Genomic DNA, 18,695 nt, shown 5'->3' on the forward strand with positions numbered 1-18,695 from the left:
CTATCTAGAACAGTAAGTTAATGTCACTCAGCAATGAATAAAACAAAGCCAATGGATTTTGAAAGCTCTCCTTCTCCTGTAGGTTTTACAATTATGCTTATGAATTTTATTGTTTGTCCATTTTTGGCTGGAGTAGTGTTGAAATGTTTTATTGTTTGTTATGTTTTCTGCTTGTAATGGCGTTAACCACATCAGACTGGTTTGACCAAGAGCACGCGGGCTATACAGGTGATAAGTAAATACATACATTCAATGTTCAACTATGTTTGGAATGCATGCAATTAATTCTCTCCTGAGTGTGGTCACCCAAATACAGATGGAACCATTTGGGTGCGCTGCAGATTCTTGTGCCAAAAAATGTGTGTGCACATCAGAATGCAAGAGTCAGGAGTGTCAAAAGAGGAAAGAGCTCCTGTGTTTTAGCCCAGTTTTCCCCATCTTTGTGTTCTCCTTCTCCAAATGTTGCTCCAGGTGGTTGGAATTCTGGGAATTGTAGTCCCTACCGATCTTGAAGGCCCCAAGATGGGCACAATCGTTTTGAACAAAAGGAAGAGTTTTATGTATTTGAATGAAATGAGCTCTAAGGATGAACTGGGAAAGGATTTAGGTTAGAGCTGAAAAGAGTTCAGAAACATCTGCTCCTCAGCTCAGGCATTTCTACTGAGAATGAGGAGAAATATAGCATTTATTGGCACACGGGTAGAAGCGCTGGGGACAGATAGGTGACCTGATAACTGACCCACGAACAAATTTCGTCTAGCCACTATTTAGCAAGCCTATTGTTGTGGAAGGACTTTTATGATACCGAAATTTCATAGCAACGTATTCTGCCCTAAGCTTAGCTTCACTTAGTTTCTTTGCAGGGAGCAGGGTCTGCTAGTTTGACTAGATGGTTCCATCTGGAATCAGCCATAGATGGAGCACTGTACACTATGCAGTATAAAATCAATGCAGCCCCATTTCTCATACAAGTTTTGATAGGATGGTCCATGGAACAGGCTTGTTTATTGACCTCATAGACATTTTTATTGATTTCATAGACATCCATTACAGATGGCAATGGAGAAAATCTGTGTTGTGATGTCACCACCCACAAACCCTGCCCTTCTGTACTTGCATCTCAATGTTGCACAAGGTATATAAGTCACAGGGTTTGCATCATGACACACATTGTCATTTGCTCTCTCCTACTTCCTGTGGATGCCTATAATTTCTAAATTTATATTCCACCATAGTACCAAAGTCTAACTTTTGTAATATTTGTGGATATGTCTGTGGATAAAGACACACAATACACTTTTAAAAAACACCACCAAATGCAGAAGCTAAAAGTGGGATAAAGAAAGCCATGGAGCAAATTTACTTCTTGGTAGATCTGAAATCATAAAAACAACTAAAAAGTGTTCAGTTCTTCTGGAAAAATAGGACTTTTGCTGGGGGGGCAGGTCAGGTTTCTAAAGCTAATACCAGAGAAGCCATCGATGTAGGTATCACTGGGAAAAAGAGATCCTTCCTCCACCAAATTTTAGGGAGTAATGGAATTCAGAGAAGTTGACAAGATGGGAGCCTTAACTCGGGGTCAGGGGAGGGTTGAAAAAGGCAAGATGGGAGCTATAACTGTACAATTGAAGCTCCTTTCTACATGCATCATCTATACGACGTATCACATATACGACGCGTCCCAAACACCCTGTTTAGGGTGATACTCAGCAGTTGGTAGAGTTTCCAGCAATCTATGTTGTGGTTTAGTGTGCCTAAAGACAGATTAGCACAAAATAAGAGCAATATATTGGTCCCAGGTCTACAGACTCGTAAGACATTTTTTAAAAAGCTAAAAAGAAAAATGGAGTATCTTCTTACAGGTTTCAGATAATGAGTTAAAAACAAAGCAAAACAGATCCTTTTTTTTCCTGATCAGCTAGCCTTTTTTTCTCATAGTTGGCCTTATCATAAGGCATTTATTATGTCATTATTTTTGTTGTTATTATTACTTTTTCAGGACTCCCCAAAAATAGGATTATAAGAGATCCTTCCAAGGTCTTGCAGCCAGTAAGTGGAATTGTTTTCTCTAATATCCTTTCTATCCTTCTGTAGGAGTTCTCATCAAGACTGCCACTTGCCACAGTGGCAATAATCCTTCTAGGTGTGTGTGGGTGGGTGTAAAGTAAACAGATTATAATTATGCAATCTCTTTACCTTCCCCTGACTTAGCATGCAAACTTGCATAGAGTAGTTTTAAGATCTGGTGAATCAGTGCCTTGAGTTTCTCTTGTCAACACATTTATGTAGCAACAGAGGTCAGCCGAGTTCAGGAGTAGATAAAAACTCACCTGGACAAAGAGTGAGGTAATTGCCAACTGTGAGTTCATGACCAATACAAAGTCTAGTCTGAACTAACATCACCATGGACGGCCATGATTTTGGCCCCTATCTTGAACTTCCAGAACCGCTTGAAAGAAAAGTGAAGAACCAGATAATGTATACTTTTGCCTAATCTCTCTAACCATATTCTGCATGAAAAGTCATGTTCTCCCTCAGACAGAGATCATGGGAGTTACAATCCAGCACACCTGGGGATGTCAGCTTGGAGAAGTTTGATTGAAGGGGAAGCATTTTAAACCATACTCTAGTGATCTTCCATATAAGTTGGAGGCAGTGGGGCAAATGTCAACTAGATCTGGGGAACATGCAGATCTTAACTTTTAGACCTTGTCCAAGGAAGACAGGAAGAAACAAATCTGGGATGGTACCAAAGCAGAACCTCCTTCTGAAGGATGGTTGTCACATTTTTAACATTATTTTCTGACCTCATTCGTTCATTTATTTTGATTTAGAAGGACACTCACCTCCAGCATGGCTCTGGGTGGCTTGCATAGCTAAGAAGAGAAAAACAATCAAAAGAGAAAAGCACATGTTCTTCCCTCCCTCTAGTGAGACACTCTGAGTAAACAATATGTAAATAGGTAGAGCCATTTATAGAGTTGTAATTCTTCCTAAACTCACTTTAATTTGATCCTCAGCCAAAAACGGGAGTCTTTGAAATCTTGGGCAATAGATGCTTACCCAATCTCCCAGATTATGAAATTGTTTAGATAGGTGTGCCATCAATGAATACTCAGAAATGATTTCATAATATACCTGTTCAAGTTGCATCAAGACAATTTTCAATTAAAAAGATAGTCCTCATGGATTGTACAGATTAACAGCTGAGTTAAACAGTATGAATGTCTACTAGCCAATAATGATATGCTTTTTAGGCATGTCTTAGATATAGATTTGATATGCAGGATCTGATATACATATATAGAAGAAGCTCAGATGAATATAAGAATCACATATAACAACAATGATTAGAGTGGAATTGATTTGTCAGTTAATGATCACACCTTGAAAACCTACATTTTAGAACTTGTACTCTACATTTTAAGAAAGGTAGCTCGTTTTGAGAAAATGGGCTACATCTGAGGAGATGCTGAACTTTGCAGTCAACATCCTCCACCCATTTTGTTTAGTGTGATTTGTGAATGCAGCTGTGAACATTGCCAGTCGTGATTTATGGCTTAATGTACGTGAAACTAGCCAACTGTGGTATGTTCAACAATGCTCAAACAAATCACGGCTTACCACAATGTTTTGAAACAGATCGCAAATCTAGCTTCGCCGATCAAGGAGTACTTCTTGATATTTCCTGGGTTGGATTACTGCAATATGTTCTACATGGAGCTGCCAGTGAAGACGGTTAGAAAGTAACAGTTCAAGATTGCTAATCAGGTCTAGCTGCTATGACTGTATGGCATCTTTTCAACAAATGCAACCTTTTCCTATTTGTTTCCAGGCCCAGTTCAAACTCTTGACTCACTGTAATAACTCCACAAACTGGTAGCATTTAGAAAATTGAACTTTGCCTGTGTTTTATACACATGTTGTTTAATCTGCTAAATCATGGCAATTCCTAAGAGAACTGAGGTATTGTTTCAATTGGACATGCACAGTAAGGCTGCCTCTGTCTGTATAATACATTCTTTAATGCTTTGCAAGAATAAGTCAATGTTGCATGTTGGTTGACACCTTTCTTTTTGATACTTCGACTTGCTGCACAAGGACAATGTTGAATGCATTATCCTTGCTTGAGTAGCATCACTTATTCCAGACAGAACTGTCCTTCCCTTTTGAAAGTAGTAATTAATCTGCTAGTGATTTCTCGGGGATCTAGATTGCTTAATGAAGGGGGGGGGATCCTCCAATCTGGTTCCATTGCAAAGGGAAGAGGGAGAGCTGGAAATGTTATCTCCATCAGGACACCTGGCTTCCTCTTGGATGGCCCCATAGAATGAGTTAGCAACGGTGCATGAGTAAGGTAGGCCTGCCCCATCAACATATGGAGGAAAGTTATAGGAGGTAGAACTATCTCTTGGAATTCAGTACCACAAAAGGTACAGTAAAGCTTGACCATTTGCAGAGCAATCCGGTCACTCAGTTGGGGTGCTCTGATGTTGGAGTGCTCTGATAAATCCAGGTAATGCAAAACGGAATAGTGTTTGCAGGCAAAGGAAGGAAGGAATAGGATCCAGGCTTCTGAAATTACTTTATTTGTTGAAGGTCATTGCAGAGACCTGGGAAGGCTTGAGATCCAGATCACCTTTCATTTTCATCACCTTTCCAGATCACAAATCCCTATCATACACACCCGCCACCTTCACAGCTCGCCCACCTGGAAATTTTCCAACATCAGGAGCCAGAGAAGGAGAACAATATCCAATATCCTCGTTTCTCTCCAATCTCCAAAGAGGGAATCCATCAATCCTAGCACAGCCTGCATTGTTCTGGGATTAGTGGCATCTTCTTGCCTCCATAACACCACACAATTGTGTGGGGCTTGGGAAACGATGTGGATTAAACTCTGCTCAGCTTTTGCCCCACCACAAAGGCAGTTTCCCTGCATTCTTCTCAGAGCTGAGGGATGGGTAGTATCTAGCCCCAAACAGCAGCAGATGACCAAGGACAGTAGATTCACAGAGTCTTATTAATCAGGTTGCATGCCAGGAAGTCACTGAACCTTGGAGACTAGATAAGCAGATCCAGCCCTTATGTCTTGCTTTATCTATCTATCTATCTATCTATCTATCTATCTATCTATCTATCTATCTATCTATCTATCTATCTATGTCTTGCTCTATCTATCTATCTATCTATCTATCTATCTATCTATCTATCTATCTATCTATCTATCTATCTATCTATCTATCTATCATCTATCTATCTACCTTCGAGTCAGTGTTGACTCCTGGTGACTGCCTGGACCAGTCGCTGAAGTTTTCTTGGCAAGATTTAGAAGTGGTTTGCCCTTGTCTTCTTCTTCCTAGGGTTGAGAGAGAGTGAATGGTTCAGGGTCACCCAGATGCATCCCTAACAGATAGATTGATTGATGCCTTGCTTAAGAAACAAGCTCCAGGTGATATCTATCTGGGCCTCGTCTGCCATGCTTTGATAGTCTTTCCCAGGCTCTGAAAGTGCCCTCAGAGCCGGTTTCCCACTAATGGGAACTCCCAGTTGTCCCACATTCTGGATCTTTCCCTTGCCTCTCGCATCACGGCAACGCGCTACTCTCCTTCAACCTCCCAGCTTGCACTAAAGGGTTTTGAAGAGCACAGATTCTGTATTATTGGTTATTCTATTGTATTACCCACGCCTAAGGATACAAATTCTTTCAAAAGGACTAACAGAAGTTTTTCCTTTGTGTGTGCTTTCTTTTCCCCACCTTAAAAATGTACCTTTCTATTAAGACAGCTCAAGAAAAAGAAAAAGAAAGTGAAAAAAAAATCCTCTATTTCATATATCTAAATTTACATATTTATTTTTAAAAATTGGTATTTTCTGCCCAAGAATTATAAGAATGTAATTATAAAAAATTATAAAAATACAATAAAGTGCAAACCAAGCCATTTACAGATTAGTTAAAACACCATTAAAATTCATCAGTGGTATAAACTCCATCCGATTAAAGCCCAAGGTAGCAACCGTTTCAAGACTCTCCAAGGCTGGATGGAGATCCTCTTTACATGCCATCGATGGATATCAGTGGCTATCAGAGAAGGAATTCAGTTGAATTTCCTTGGTAGAAAGTCCCAAAACGTGGAGGTAATCATGGTGGTTCAGCTAGCATCCAACTGAAGTACATGTGCAGTCCGGATTTGCTAACTTTATTAGGCTCTGGCTTAATTTGTAGTTCAAGAACGTTCAAAATAGCAAGTTATACATCATCTTCATCATCACCACCACCACCATCGCCAAATATTAACATCTCCATCACCTACTAAGCGCATTGTCATGATTCCAATGTTTCAAAAGCTACTTTAAGCAAGTCCATCTCTCCAAAGCTATTTAGCAATTATCTCAAATGTTCTCTTCCAAGGTTCAGCCAAGAAGCAGATGGCAAAGCCTGAAACTTTCGCATCCACTGCAGGGATGGGGAAGACATGGCTAAGCTTTCTTCTTCACTTTCTCAGCCACCTTATCGTGGGACTAACTTCAGCATGATTGGCTTCTCCGGTACTAAGAACGCTTGGTTGCTCATCACCAAGGGAATCTGCAGCAGAGAGAAAGAGCAAAGAAAGAACTGTTAGCAAATGGGGTAACCCAACTCAGCTTCCAGATTCACAAGGTTGAAGATCATAGCAAAAGGTGCTCTAAGGGTTTTCCAGGTCTAAACAGAACCATGGAATGCAACCTTATGCCCCCTTGGAGGTCATCCATCCATATCCAACACCTTTAGGCAGTTTCAGGATACTAGACAGAAGGGTCCAATGTCAGGTTGTAAAAGACTGCTGTTGTGGGGTTGCTCCTGTCTAGAAATCCCTTCCCTGGCTGCCCCTTATGGCTGCCCCTTTTCAGAAGGCAGTAAAACCTTTCTGCAACAGATATATTCCAAATCCGTCTTTCTCACCGGTGTTTCTTTGCAGACCCTAAATGAGAAGTGCTGCATGAGGATCGTGATGGCAACTTTCATGGTGACGAGAGCAAATCTCATCCCAATGCAGTTCCTGGGACCAGCTCCGAAGGGCAGATATGTGTAGGGATCTATGCTGTCTCTGTTTTCTTTGCTGAACCTGGATGAACAGAGAAAGGAAAGGATGTCAGGCACTGGAACAAGAAGACAGGACCTCCTCCTGTGCGAATGTGCCCTGTGCTTTGCTTAACGAGGCCTTACCACACCATGAAGGTTCACCAAAAATTCAATACCACAAACAGGCAAACCTTTTGATCAAGTCTGTCATGTGAGCTCAGAATTAATAAGCTATGGATACACTCTTGTGTGAATTCAGTAATAACCATCAGGGTTGAGGGGGCTGACCTCGGTTCTAACAACAACTTTAGTATCTCTGCCAGTCCTACCATTACATGAAATAAAACAAAACATGATAACCCTTGATGTCAGCTATAAGGAAGATCCAAGACTGGATCTATGTTGGCATCAGTTCAAACAACTGCTTTTCAGCAACAGTCAAGTAATCAAAACATGGGAAAATAATCCATATAAGAATTAAACCTCCATACAATCAAGCCATAGCTACATTTTCTATTCTTCTCCACAGATGCAAATGTGTGATTTGCTTCTACCTCTCAGGTCTGAACTCCTCCGGTTCGGGCCAGTATTCAGGGATCTGATGCAGGACCAATGGTGGGATCATCACCACAGTGCCTTTTGGAATGGTCATCCCATTGATTTCAACATCCATCTTGCATATTCTTTCAATACGCCCTCCGAGGGGATACAGTCTTTGGGTCTCATTCAGCACCATGTCAAGGTACTCCAACTGCATGATGGCATCATACGTGAGAGGTGCCTTGGGAATAATTAAAATAATGAATTTTCTTTCGTATGTAGTCCACTTTTCCTCTGGCAGCTTGAGGCAAAACAAGCTGATCTCCCTTGCCCATTTCCACATTGACTCAGTGAGATTGGTTGGTCTAAAATATGGCAAAGCTTCCATGAGCTTCATCTTGAAGAGAAGACAAATTCAATTCTTCCTCTGGTCTTAGCCAACCATCTACAATTATTCCCCACTGGTGAATGAGGTACTCAACAGGCCCATGTGATAAATTGGCATTTTGACCTCTAACACTGAAAAATACTATTAACTCTCAGACAGTCTTGCTTATTCTAGAGTGGGTATCACATACCTAAATAATAATACTGTTTGATTTGCATATGATTTTGGATAGATGAAGGGAAGAGAGAAAGAGATAAGACTTGCTAAGATGGTCTTTAATGTCTAAGATGGTCTTTAATCTCTTTAAATCAGAGAAATAGGCACACTAACAGTTTAACAGGGGAATGAGACAGGCATCATATAAGTGACCTCTACTTTTTGACTGAGTATATAGTATTGAGTATATAGTACAACTGATTATAGAATTAATTGAACTTCCAAGGACAGAACCCTTCAGAAGCGTTCAATGCACAGTCTTTTCTCTTTGCAGGCAAGGTAAGATGTTGTCAGGCAAGAAGATGTTTGAGGAGATAACTTGGGTAATTTCCAGGAATGTAGACTCAAACTCTCCAAACAATATTCAAGATTGCCTGGCTGGGTTCAATACAAGTAGTTTCAGGAGGCAGCTCCAAAGCTGAATTATAAGGGAAATTAGCCTTGGGTGGGAAGAAATACCAATTTTGGTCTGGATATGAATGTACATGCTGTTGGATTCATGTTAGATCATAAATCTAAGACCTGGAATGGGTCATGGAGGAATGGGCCATCTAGTCAATCTCCTGTGCAAGAATCCAAACTAAGTCATCCTGGACAGATGTCTCTCCAGCTTCCACTTAAATACATCCAGTGAAGGAAACCTATCACTTCTCTGGGTCATTGGTTTCACTGTCAAACTGTCCACTGTCAAAGAATAGAGTGTTTCCTAACATTGAACTGGACTCTGCATTAAGGCTGTGATTGCACGTTGGATAACAGAGTCATAGGCTTCATCTTGTGTCACTAATTCAGTACTTCACCGATATTATTACTGCTTTTAAGCTATCCAAGCCAGGTGAAAACAATTCGCTTTGGTGAACTGCAGACCTATGAATTACAATCCCCACACTCTTACCTTATTAGGTAGAACAGAATCTATTTCCTCTTGAAGCTTCTGTTGAATATCTGGGTGAGTGGCTAATGAGTAGGCCATGTAACCAAGGGAATTACTACCGGGTTCGTATCCAGCAAACACAAAGATAAAAGCTTGGGCTAGAATTTCCTGATCGGTCAAGCCTACAAAGAAATAAAAACAAATAGGGTGATGCAGAAACTTTACCATTGCAAGCATTATGAGTTTGTGCCAAGGATAATAATGGACCTTGCCTCATATTGTTTTATGTACTAGAAACATTGCCAAGGAAGTGCCAAACTTCTTAGGGCTTCATAGAACAATGTTGATTGATGCTGACTTTGCTTTAAAAAAATCATGTATACTGTCTTGTTTTGTTCTTCAATCCATCAGTTTCTTGAAAAAGAATTTGTTGCCCAAGTTCAAGATAGACTTTTGATGTTTTGTTGATTGAGACTTACAGGATCTACTGAAAAAAAATCATATTCTGCTAGGTCCCTATAAGTCCAAGGTTCTTAAAAATATTATGCTAAGTTGTGGAATATAGTATTTGATCTACCCCAGTTATGTGGTTGTCATGGAGAAAATCTATCTATGTGGTTGCTAAGAGTCGACAATGACTTGATGACACAAAATCAGTCAGTCAGGTATGTGGGCTCGGAACACCAATGCTGGCTACAGAACTGAGATGGTGGAACTTAAGCAAGTTACTTCCAGGGAGCCCTCTTAAGGATGATGGCTACAACTTTCTACAGCATGTAGTTCCTAACAGAGCTATGTGTACATCTGCCTTTTCCAACCTAGATACCCTCCCAGAATTCCCCAGGCAGTATAACCATTGCTGAGAATTCTGGGAGTTGAAGTCCACACATCTTCAAGTTGCCACAATTGAGAAACACTGGTTTAGAAAATGCATAATGTGAAACAGGAATCGGGAGCATTACCTTTATAGGAGTGATTCAGTCCATTGCTTGTAGAAATGTTTTTGTTCGTTTGAGAGTCAATCATCATCTGGAGGAAATCCATACGGCTCTGGGGATCAAATGAATGCACCAATGAAAACAGAGAAACAGGAGTAAAAGGTCCTTTAGGTGTCACTAACCATGATAGGAACAAAGGAGGGGACAAAATATATGTGAAATTCTTTTCATTGGGGAAAACTTTTGGTAACGTTTCCCTTGCCCCAGACAAAGATGTCCAGCCTTAAGTTTCAGCGGAGTCTTAGTGCTCACCCCTCGGCCTTCGTGCAGTCGTGTTTCCTTTATCTTTGCAAAAGACTTGGAGAAGAAGTTCACAGCTTCTCGAGAAAAGGCAGTTAGGTCCAATGCGTTAAGGAGTGGAAGGAGAGCTGGGAATGTAACTGAAAAAGAAATTCATTGTGAAAAAATAGCCATATCCCTGGAGGAAAACATTATTTTGTCATACGTTTGTTTGTTTCCTTAAAGTATCCAAGGTGAGCTATGAATAAGCATTAACAAGGTTTACTCAGAAGCCCACAGTCTGCAAATGCTAATGGGCATTTTGCTGGCACATTAAGAATCTCTGGATTATGCAAAGATGCTGTCCTTCTCTATGAAGATACAATGTAAAGATGTGCCCGTATCACAGCACGAGAAAGGCAAACCAGTGGCATCCTCAGTCATTAATTGGGGGCAGGCAGCTTGCAACCTTCGACTCATATCTGCTCCTCAGTTGAATTTCATGTAGCCTTGGCCCATTTTCAAAAGCTCTCCACAAAAAATCAGCCCAAGCTGATCAGAAAAGGGAAGAGCAACAGAGACAGAGGTGGGAGAATGGACAAAAAGAGATGTTCCACCCATTTTGGCTCCAGCCAGAGACAACTACAGAACAATGAAAGCAACATTGCACCATAAGCTCCACCTTTTTGGCTGTGCACGTCATGCTCAGTCACACAATCTTTTGTGAACAGATTGCAATCAAGAGGGAGCATCTCCTAACAGAAGAAAGATTTCCTATCTCCAATCTCAAATGGCAGCAGCCTTTCCTACCTACAGAATGAAATGGGCAGGAAAAGTTCCTCTGGAGAGGGACAAGTTAGGGAAGATTGCCCTGGGTCACAGAAATCAGAACTTACATGATATAATAAGCCGTGGATCAAAAGCGCTAAACCTGGTAAGCTTCTTGATCTGCATGACAAAAGGATCTTTGGGATTGTTCATGGAATTGATGTCTATCCCGAATGAGGTACTGGTGACAACGTCCATGCTGTAAGTCCCGAAGACACTAAGAGGAGAAAGGAAAGAAGCAGATGATCCAAGCTGCTGGTGTTCAGTAACAAAGATTTAGGAAATGGCTGTAAAGCCAGACGGAAGATGCATTAAAACATTTGTAGCAAACACAGAAACCCACAGCTTCCTGATGGCCTTGGTATGTTAAACACCAGCTTCCCCAACACATCTGGAGCATGTCAAGCTGGAGAACATAGGCCCAGTCTCACCAGCAGCAGCCTTCCAGGGTCCTGGACTGCAGCCTGACCCAGAATTGAACTGGGACATTCAATGTGCAAGACCTGCTGTTGCAGTTCGTCTGATATTTTGTAGGCTGCATTTGGCTTGATGGCTCTGATTTTTCTGCTTTCCAGCTGTTGGGCTCAGGAGCCCAGGCCTTTGCCCATCCTGGAATAGATACTTTGGGCAAATATATCCATTTGGTTTCTCACTATGTCTCATTTTTTCTATTTCTGATCTTTACAGATATTAAATTTGTCATCACTGAGATAGATAGATGATAGATAGAGATAGGTAGATTGATAAAGATAGATAGATAGATAGATAGATAGATAGATAGATAGATAGATAGATAGATAGATAGATAGATAGATAGAGATGGATGAGAGAGAAAGAGAGATGATAGATACTAAATGTCTGTGTTTTGGTGCAGATTTCCTCAAGTCACGTTTCTCTAAACCTATGCATTTTAATTTGCAATTTTCTCTAGTGTAATATGCATAGTATTTGCAAACTAACTCCACCAATCTGATGCATTTCTCTATCTTATTTTCATCAACAGATGCATTTTTCTACAGACTTGTCCCAAGCATACTTTTAAAATGTGAAATGTGTCGCAACATTGGAACGGTACACATTTTAAATGATAACCACATTTCAGTTTGTGTATTGGTTGGGAAATGAAAAATTGTTTTCAAATGCAAAATTACTAAATCCATGCCTCCCATGTCCCTACTTGTGACAGCATTGGGTTGTTTTGGTGGTCCAAAGAACTTACTCTTTCACATCTATGGGCTCATCATTTTCCATTTTCCTCTGAACGTTTTGCATTAAAATCTCCCCATAGTGTTTAATGATGGGAAACATCTGAAAAACAAACCCGTGGACACAGTTTTAAACATTTATGGACAGTTTCCTTTCTTAGTCGCTGATGTGTTCCAAAAAAGCCTGTGGCTGATTCATAAATAATTACAAATTCAGCCATGATGAAGATAGTGGCATTCTTTCTTATTTTTATGTTGACATGTTCTGCAAAATTATTTTTCTTTCTCCATAGGGCATTTTAGGACTGAAATGGACAGGACTGCTAATCTGGTCCATGACCAATGTTCTTTGAATATCTATTATGGCTTTTTGTAGAACTAAAATGTCTCCTGAGATGTATGGCCCTTACAGTCCATGTGGCTTACTCCTAATTAAGCAGTTCTAGGATTGTACAGTAAATTCATCATTAAATCGCCCTAAACATGCAGCCTAGGAATCACTCTTCCTATGAAAGGGGTGGGACGCACTTCCCAGTATTTCCATTGGGATGGAAGACAGAAAACAGCTTTTCTCTGTCTTCCTACTGGCATAACTTCTCAAAGGAAGAGATATCTCTTAGCTTCTGTAGCTTTCTTTCTTCTCTTTGGAGGTATCTTGGGAGTGCAAAAGGGAGCAATATTTTGAGGATCGCTGGTCACTTGCATGTTATCCCCTCCCACTGAGACAGCAACCAGGATAACATGGAGTTTTTCAAAGGAAACATCCCCCTGTTGTTGACCCACAGTCAATTGTTGTTGTGGTAGAGTACAAAAAGAACATTTTGGAATATACTTTCTTCAGATTTTGTATGCTGGTCATAGAACAGAAGAGGGATTGTTATTGTGACAATGCTACATAACCTGAAAAACTTACATAATTGGGAGAGATGACACAATACCTCCTTCAAGATTTTGTTTAATATCTGTCTCCTTCCTTCCTTCCTTCCTTCCTTCCTTCCTTCCTTCCTTCCTTCCTTCCTTCCTTCCTTCCTTCCTTCCTTCCTTCCTTCCTTCCTCCCTCCCTCCCTCCCTCCCTTCCTTCCTTCTACATAAAAATCAGCTCTAGTTTGGGGGAAGAAATGATGCTTAGAGAGAACAACTGGACACTATTTGAAGAAAGAAGTTGAGAAACCGAGTCAATAGAGGAAATTCTCCATTTTTAAAGGTTTTTCTTTTTACCTCTTTCAGCTTCCCACTGGTAAAGGTTGGAGAGAGCACAGTGCGAATCCTCTTCCATTGTTCATCTTTGGCCAAAGAGACTGCATTTTGTAAGATGGGTGGTGCAGGAAAAGTCTAGAGGTCAGGAAGAAAATATATCACAATATTCAGATTTGAAAATTCAGCCATGTCTGTTATGAACGCAAACATCGCCAGGTACCATAATGGTTAGGTGATAAATTCACCCATATTTTGGGGAGGTGAAGGCATCTACTACCTGCCCCCAACTGTGGCCCAGCTTAAAACTGATCTAAACAAAAAGAAAAAACTCACCCCAGAATCAATTTCACGTTTCAGAATATGAGAGAAAAAAAATCCTACAGCATCTTTCTTCCAACCATCTTCTGATTTAAGACATAACAAGTCACCCTGCTATCTGATGGTTTAAGATGGAAGACACTTACTCGCCGGTTGGTAAAGGTAGTGTAGCATTCTTTCACTAGGACAGTCTTAATAATTTGGGAATCCAGTACAGCAATTATAGGTTGCCGTCCATCATAAAGTCTGCATTAAGAATAAAAAAATACAAGGAAATTCTGATTATTTTTTAAAGGTATATTGCTTTGAGCTTATAGCACAGCCTTTCCTACTTGGCACCTGTCCTGGTTTGTTGAAATAGATCTTCCATCATCCCCATCCAGCATTTCAGAGGAGGATGGGATGTGTAGTCTGGTATTGCTGAAGGATCCTGAACTGGGACAGTCTTATTGTGATGGTAGTGTTTACGGAGAGCCTAAAACAGAGTGACTGATAGTTATATGTCCAGAAGACTGTAGCAACCAGAAGAGTTCCTCATTGCTGATGGGTTCTTAGCTACTCTTTTCCAGATACTGTGGATGATGGAATTAAGGTCTACCTTTCCTTTTCTTCCCTATACTCAGCAACTTGTACCAATACTCCATCTATCCACTCATCCAGTTGCCCAGCTCTGAATAGAGTTAACATAACTGGGATCACGTGGAGGAACCTAGTCAACCTTGGGTCATCTGGAAAAGCTACATTGGCTCATCAAGTTTTATGGTTGCCATCTAGACAAAGAAGTTGACCAAATTATGGCTGAAGGCAACATCAAGCCACTTCTTTCCTGTTGCCAAGAAAACTTCATGGATGAACATGTCTGTGAAGGAACCAGGAGACTCAAAGGACATTTTACATCTACTAGTGGATTGCACAACCGCCAACATTTCATTGATGAAAATAGGGATGTGAGTGCCTCCAATTTCTGTCATAGATTAATTTGGGAGCCCTTCCTCCCTCTAGGCTCTTTACAGTCTGCTGTTAGATCTGCTTACTTTCTGGGAAGAACCTTCTCTGCTGTTTTAAAACCCAAGAGGATGATCTACTAGAAAATCATATTTGAAAAGGGCAATTATTTATTCTGTGGTAGCACTAGCAATGAAACATTCTTCTGGCTGGGAGCTTATCAACAGAAAGCCATTGTGTAGCTATTGAATAGCTGATCCAGTTTTTCCCCTTGATGGACTTGTGTGGGGTTGTACAGCTTTGAGGAAGTCAGAAGAAGCAGTGGAAAATACCCAAGAGGGGCCCAAACTGAAGATGGCAACATCTGGATTTCAGGTTAACTCTATAATCGAGACAAGGTAGCTCTACGATGGAGAGCCAGTTTGGTGTTGGGGTCAAGGCACCCGGCTAGAAACCAGGAGGCTGTGAGTTCTAGTCCTGCCTGAGGCACAAAGCCAGCTGAGTAACCTTGGGCCAGTCCCTCCCTCTCAGCCCTAGGAAGCAGGCAATGGCAAACCACTTCTGAAAAACCTTGCCAAGAAAACTGCAGGGACTTGCCCAGGCAGTCCCCAAGAATTGGACACAATTGAACGGATTAAAAAAAAAATCTGTGCAATACACAGCCAAAGGTCCTTGGGTTGCTAGTACTATGTAAGCATTTCTGTAATCCTGTAAACTTACATCTAATAAAGAAAAGGTGCATCTTCACTCAGAAATTTAGATTGCAACCCTAAGCAACCTGATTTAGGAGTAAATACCATTTCATCAAGCCGATGAGATGCAGAGACCCATTCAGAGTCCTCAAACCCGCAGATGAATTTTTGAAGTTTGCTTGTTTCTATTATTTATGTATTGTCTTTTTCTTCCTTTTTCTATTAGGATACTTTGGGTCATGCCTAGTCTCAGTAGATCTCTGCTGAGAACTAGAAACTTGTCATAAATAACTTGCTCACCTCCAGATTTTCCCATATTTCTTGTAGCACTCTCTGTCGAACTCCATAAACCCCTGGGAAAAAGGATTAAGGATGTTAGAAAAATGCTTGGTTGGATTAGATGAATTGACCAGCTTGTAAACAGAGGATAGGTATCCGGGGCTCCACTGTGACTTTTGTGGGTCCTGCGCACTTTGGCCTTCATGAGCCCCTCCCTCCATCGCAATCACAGTATTAAAAATTATAGTTCATATGACCGTGAATATTTTATTTGTATTTGTACAGAGAAATAGGGGATAGTAAATAATGTATGCATTATGTTGTAATAATCGGCTGATGCCTATTAACTATGACATCTGCCACGTATCAACAGACTTGCTAAATTTTAGCATTCATGCTACACCGATAGGTTACAAATAAGGTCACTGGGTTGATGCTCAGATTTGGTGCGTCGCTTGCCTGCTTTTTAATAAAAGGCAGGGGAACAAATAAATAATTATTAACAGGGATGAAAAGAAATGACTTCTACTTCGACTTTATTCTTTCAGATTAAAAAATAAATAAAATTTTCGTGGGCCCTAGGCGTTGTATCTACTGTGCCTAATGGGTTAGTTGGTCCTGTACGTATCTACGAATACTCACTTTGCGGTAATTCAGAACAGTCCCAAGGAACGGCAATAAGGTTGGGCCAGGAATCCCCAGCTTACCGAGAATTCGGAATGGCCAAACTCCATACCTTGAGAGAGAAAGAAATGAGATTCAAGCACGCCCATGAGATGTTTGCTGAACCGTGCATTAATGACTAAACCTTCGTCAGATGGCTACATGTTGAATTAAAAAAGATCACTGCTAACTATCTACAACGATTGAGTTCATAAAACCTGCAAAGCCCAGATTGTGGCATGGTGCAACATGAGGAGCAGGTCACAAGTCTGATAGATTCACAGGCACTAAAGGGTCAAGGCAACATCTCATGCCAAAGTTGTGGGACCTGTTCTTCATAACTATAATATGATTTCTCTCTCCTCTTGCTTCTCTGTTGCGTGTCTCTATGGAGCCTCTTTTTTTTTTTTTAGGCATGGTGTCAGCCAGGATATAATTGCTGAAGGGAGAATGCAATCATGCATGAGAAAGATGATTAGAAGCTAAGGGGAAGTGACCTCATCATGACAAAAGAGCCTCTTGTATAATGAAATGATCGTTTAGATAAGTGATTTGGAGAAATTGGTGTTAATCATCGAAGATGCGTTTTTCATTTTCATCCTACTCCAGGTAAAACAAAACCTGCTTGATTTAATTCCTCCTTTTATTCTGGAGTTCAAAGGGGTGTACGCTGCGTGCCCTTCTTCAGCTTCACCTGGATGACATCCTCGTAAAGTGGTGTAAAACACATGGGAGATATGTAAAATACTGTATTTTATTGATCTGGATAACATCAGCAGAAATGGATCTATCTCCTCTAAATAATTACCCTCCAAACTTTCACATTTTTGAATATGAAATTAGAGGCACACATCAAGCCCATTTCAGTGTTATGTTAAAGGATAGCAAGACCCCCCAGAAGAGAGCTTCTTACATTTCAACGTAGGAGGGAAATAGGGTAACGTTGCAAACAAGTGCCACTTACTGAAATCTCTTCTGCACCTGACCATCTTATTCTGCTTCTTAAAATAACTTAACTGCGATTTATTGATATTGATCCTGGTAAATGATTCAAAAGCTTCTTTTTTACAAGCCTGGGCAAGATGTGTCATAGACAGCCATCAAATTTTTTAAATGTCTCATTCCAGATTGGAGTCCTGTGGTTTGCTTTAAATAGGGGTTTCTTTGAAAACAGCCTGGAGAATTCCATTAATCCAGTTTATAACCTTAACCTCAAGATGGTCAGTATTTTTCACCCTCATGCTGGTCAGACAAAGTGACATATGTATAACCCATCCCAAGAATTAATGGCACAGGGACAAGATTTGAAGTAGGAGCTTCAAGTTTTGAAGACTCGTCTCTTAATGACTACACTTAGCTAAGACACTCTGGGGTCAGGGTCAGACTTGATTCAGTATCACAATCTGTAGTGGGATGCCTAGCTGTCAATCAACCTGTTTCTTCCACCATGGTTCTGGGTGGTCTTACTCTTTGCAGTCTGGTTATGCCCAGAGAACCCTATTATGTTGAAACTCAGAAGCTACCATTTTCTTGTTCTTTCAGAGAAATTAGAAAAAAGAACAAAAAGAAGAGAAACAGAGGAAAGTAACAGTAGGATACATACAGCAGTAGAAGTCCCATCAAAACCACGACCATCAACCATGTCTCAATGGATAAGGAAGGAAGAAGATCCATCCTGGTAGTTCTTCTCTGGGTTTCAGCTGGGATTCTGTTGGGTTTCTGTCAGAGTGGAAGTCCCAGGACAGTATTTTTCTCACGATTTCTTTGAAAGTGAACCTGTCCTGATGTGATTTCTGTTATATTTACTTGCAAAAGAGGAGGAGTCAAAGCTCCTCCTATTGAAAGACGATAGGCTGAGAAGTCAGATTAACTCACATGCTTTCTTGTGAAAGAGCAATTCAGACCAGCTTTGTTAACAAAGACACAATGTACTGCAAAACTTTTTTTCCTTAGCAAAACACACACACACATAGACACACACAAAAACATATCAGTGGGCGTGTTTTGTTAAGCAATCGCAGCTGACTTCAAATATTGGTTTTTGTGAGCTGAAGCACCACGACGTAGCTTTTGCCAAGTGTGAGGAAAGACTGTTTATTCATGGACTAAAATATTTGTAATATCGTTTCTCATATATACAGTCCCCAAGCAAATTGCAACAAGTCTATAAAGCAAACAAGCCAGTCCAAGTTGAGCCCAACTTGAAAACATTTCAACTCCCTCTGATGCTAGAGGGAGTTGAGAAATTCTCAAGTTGGGCTCAGCTGGTA

At 40.6% G+C, this 18,695-nt stretch overlaps 1 protein-coding gene across 1 annotated transcript; it reads right to left on the reverse strand.

Moving 5' to 3' along the window:
* Positions 1 to 5,838: 5,838 nt before the first annotated feature.
* LOC103050164 (cytochrome P450 3A9-like) lies at positions 5,839 to 18,202 on the reverse strand. The gene is made up of 13 exons (XM_007438051.4): positions 18,029 to 18,202; positions 16,405 to 16,498; positions 15,784 to 15,836; positions 13,993 to 14,092; positions 13,550 to 13,663; positions 12,346 to 12,434; positions 11,195 to 11,343; positions 10,332 to 10,459; positions 10,044 to 10,131; positions 9,103 to 9,263; positions 7,618 to 7,844; positions 6,944 to 7,106; positions 5,839 to 6,586 (listed from the first exon to the last, which is right to left on the reverse strand). Exons 1-13 carry the CDS (start codon positions 18,097 to 18,099, stop codon positions 6,512 to 6,514), a joined length of 1,512 nt encoding a protein of 503 aa, XP_007438113.1. The 5' UTR covers positions 18,100 to 18,202; the 3' UTR covers positions 5,839 to 6,511.
* Between the last annotated feature and the right edge of the window lie 493 nt (positions 18,203 to 18,695).

Source organism: Python bivittatus, unplaced genomic scaffold, assembly GCF_059951505.1.
Source record: "Python bivittatus isolate LINGU-HERP-01145 unplaced genomic scaffold, Pbiv_v1 ctg000560_np1212, whole genome shotgun sequence".
NCBI classification, from domain to species: Eukaryota; Metazoa; Chordata; class Lepidosauria; order Squamata; family Pythonidae; genus Python; species Python bivittatus.

Coding starts and splice junctions, on each gene's coding strand:
- LOC103050164 (XM_007438051.4), bottom strand. CDS start 18,099: ATGGATCTTCTTCCTTCCTTATCCATTGAGACATGGTTGATGGTCGTG. Junction 16,499..18,028: donor TTGATGGGACTTCTACTGCT/GTATGTATCCTA, acceptor TTCTCTCTCAAG/GTATGGAGTTTGGCCATTCC. Junction 6,587..6,943: donor GGGTCTGCAAAGAAACACCG/GTGAGAAAGACG, acceptor TCTCTGCTGCAG/ATTCCCTTGGTGATGAGCAA.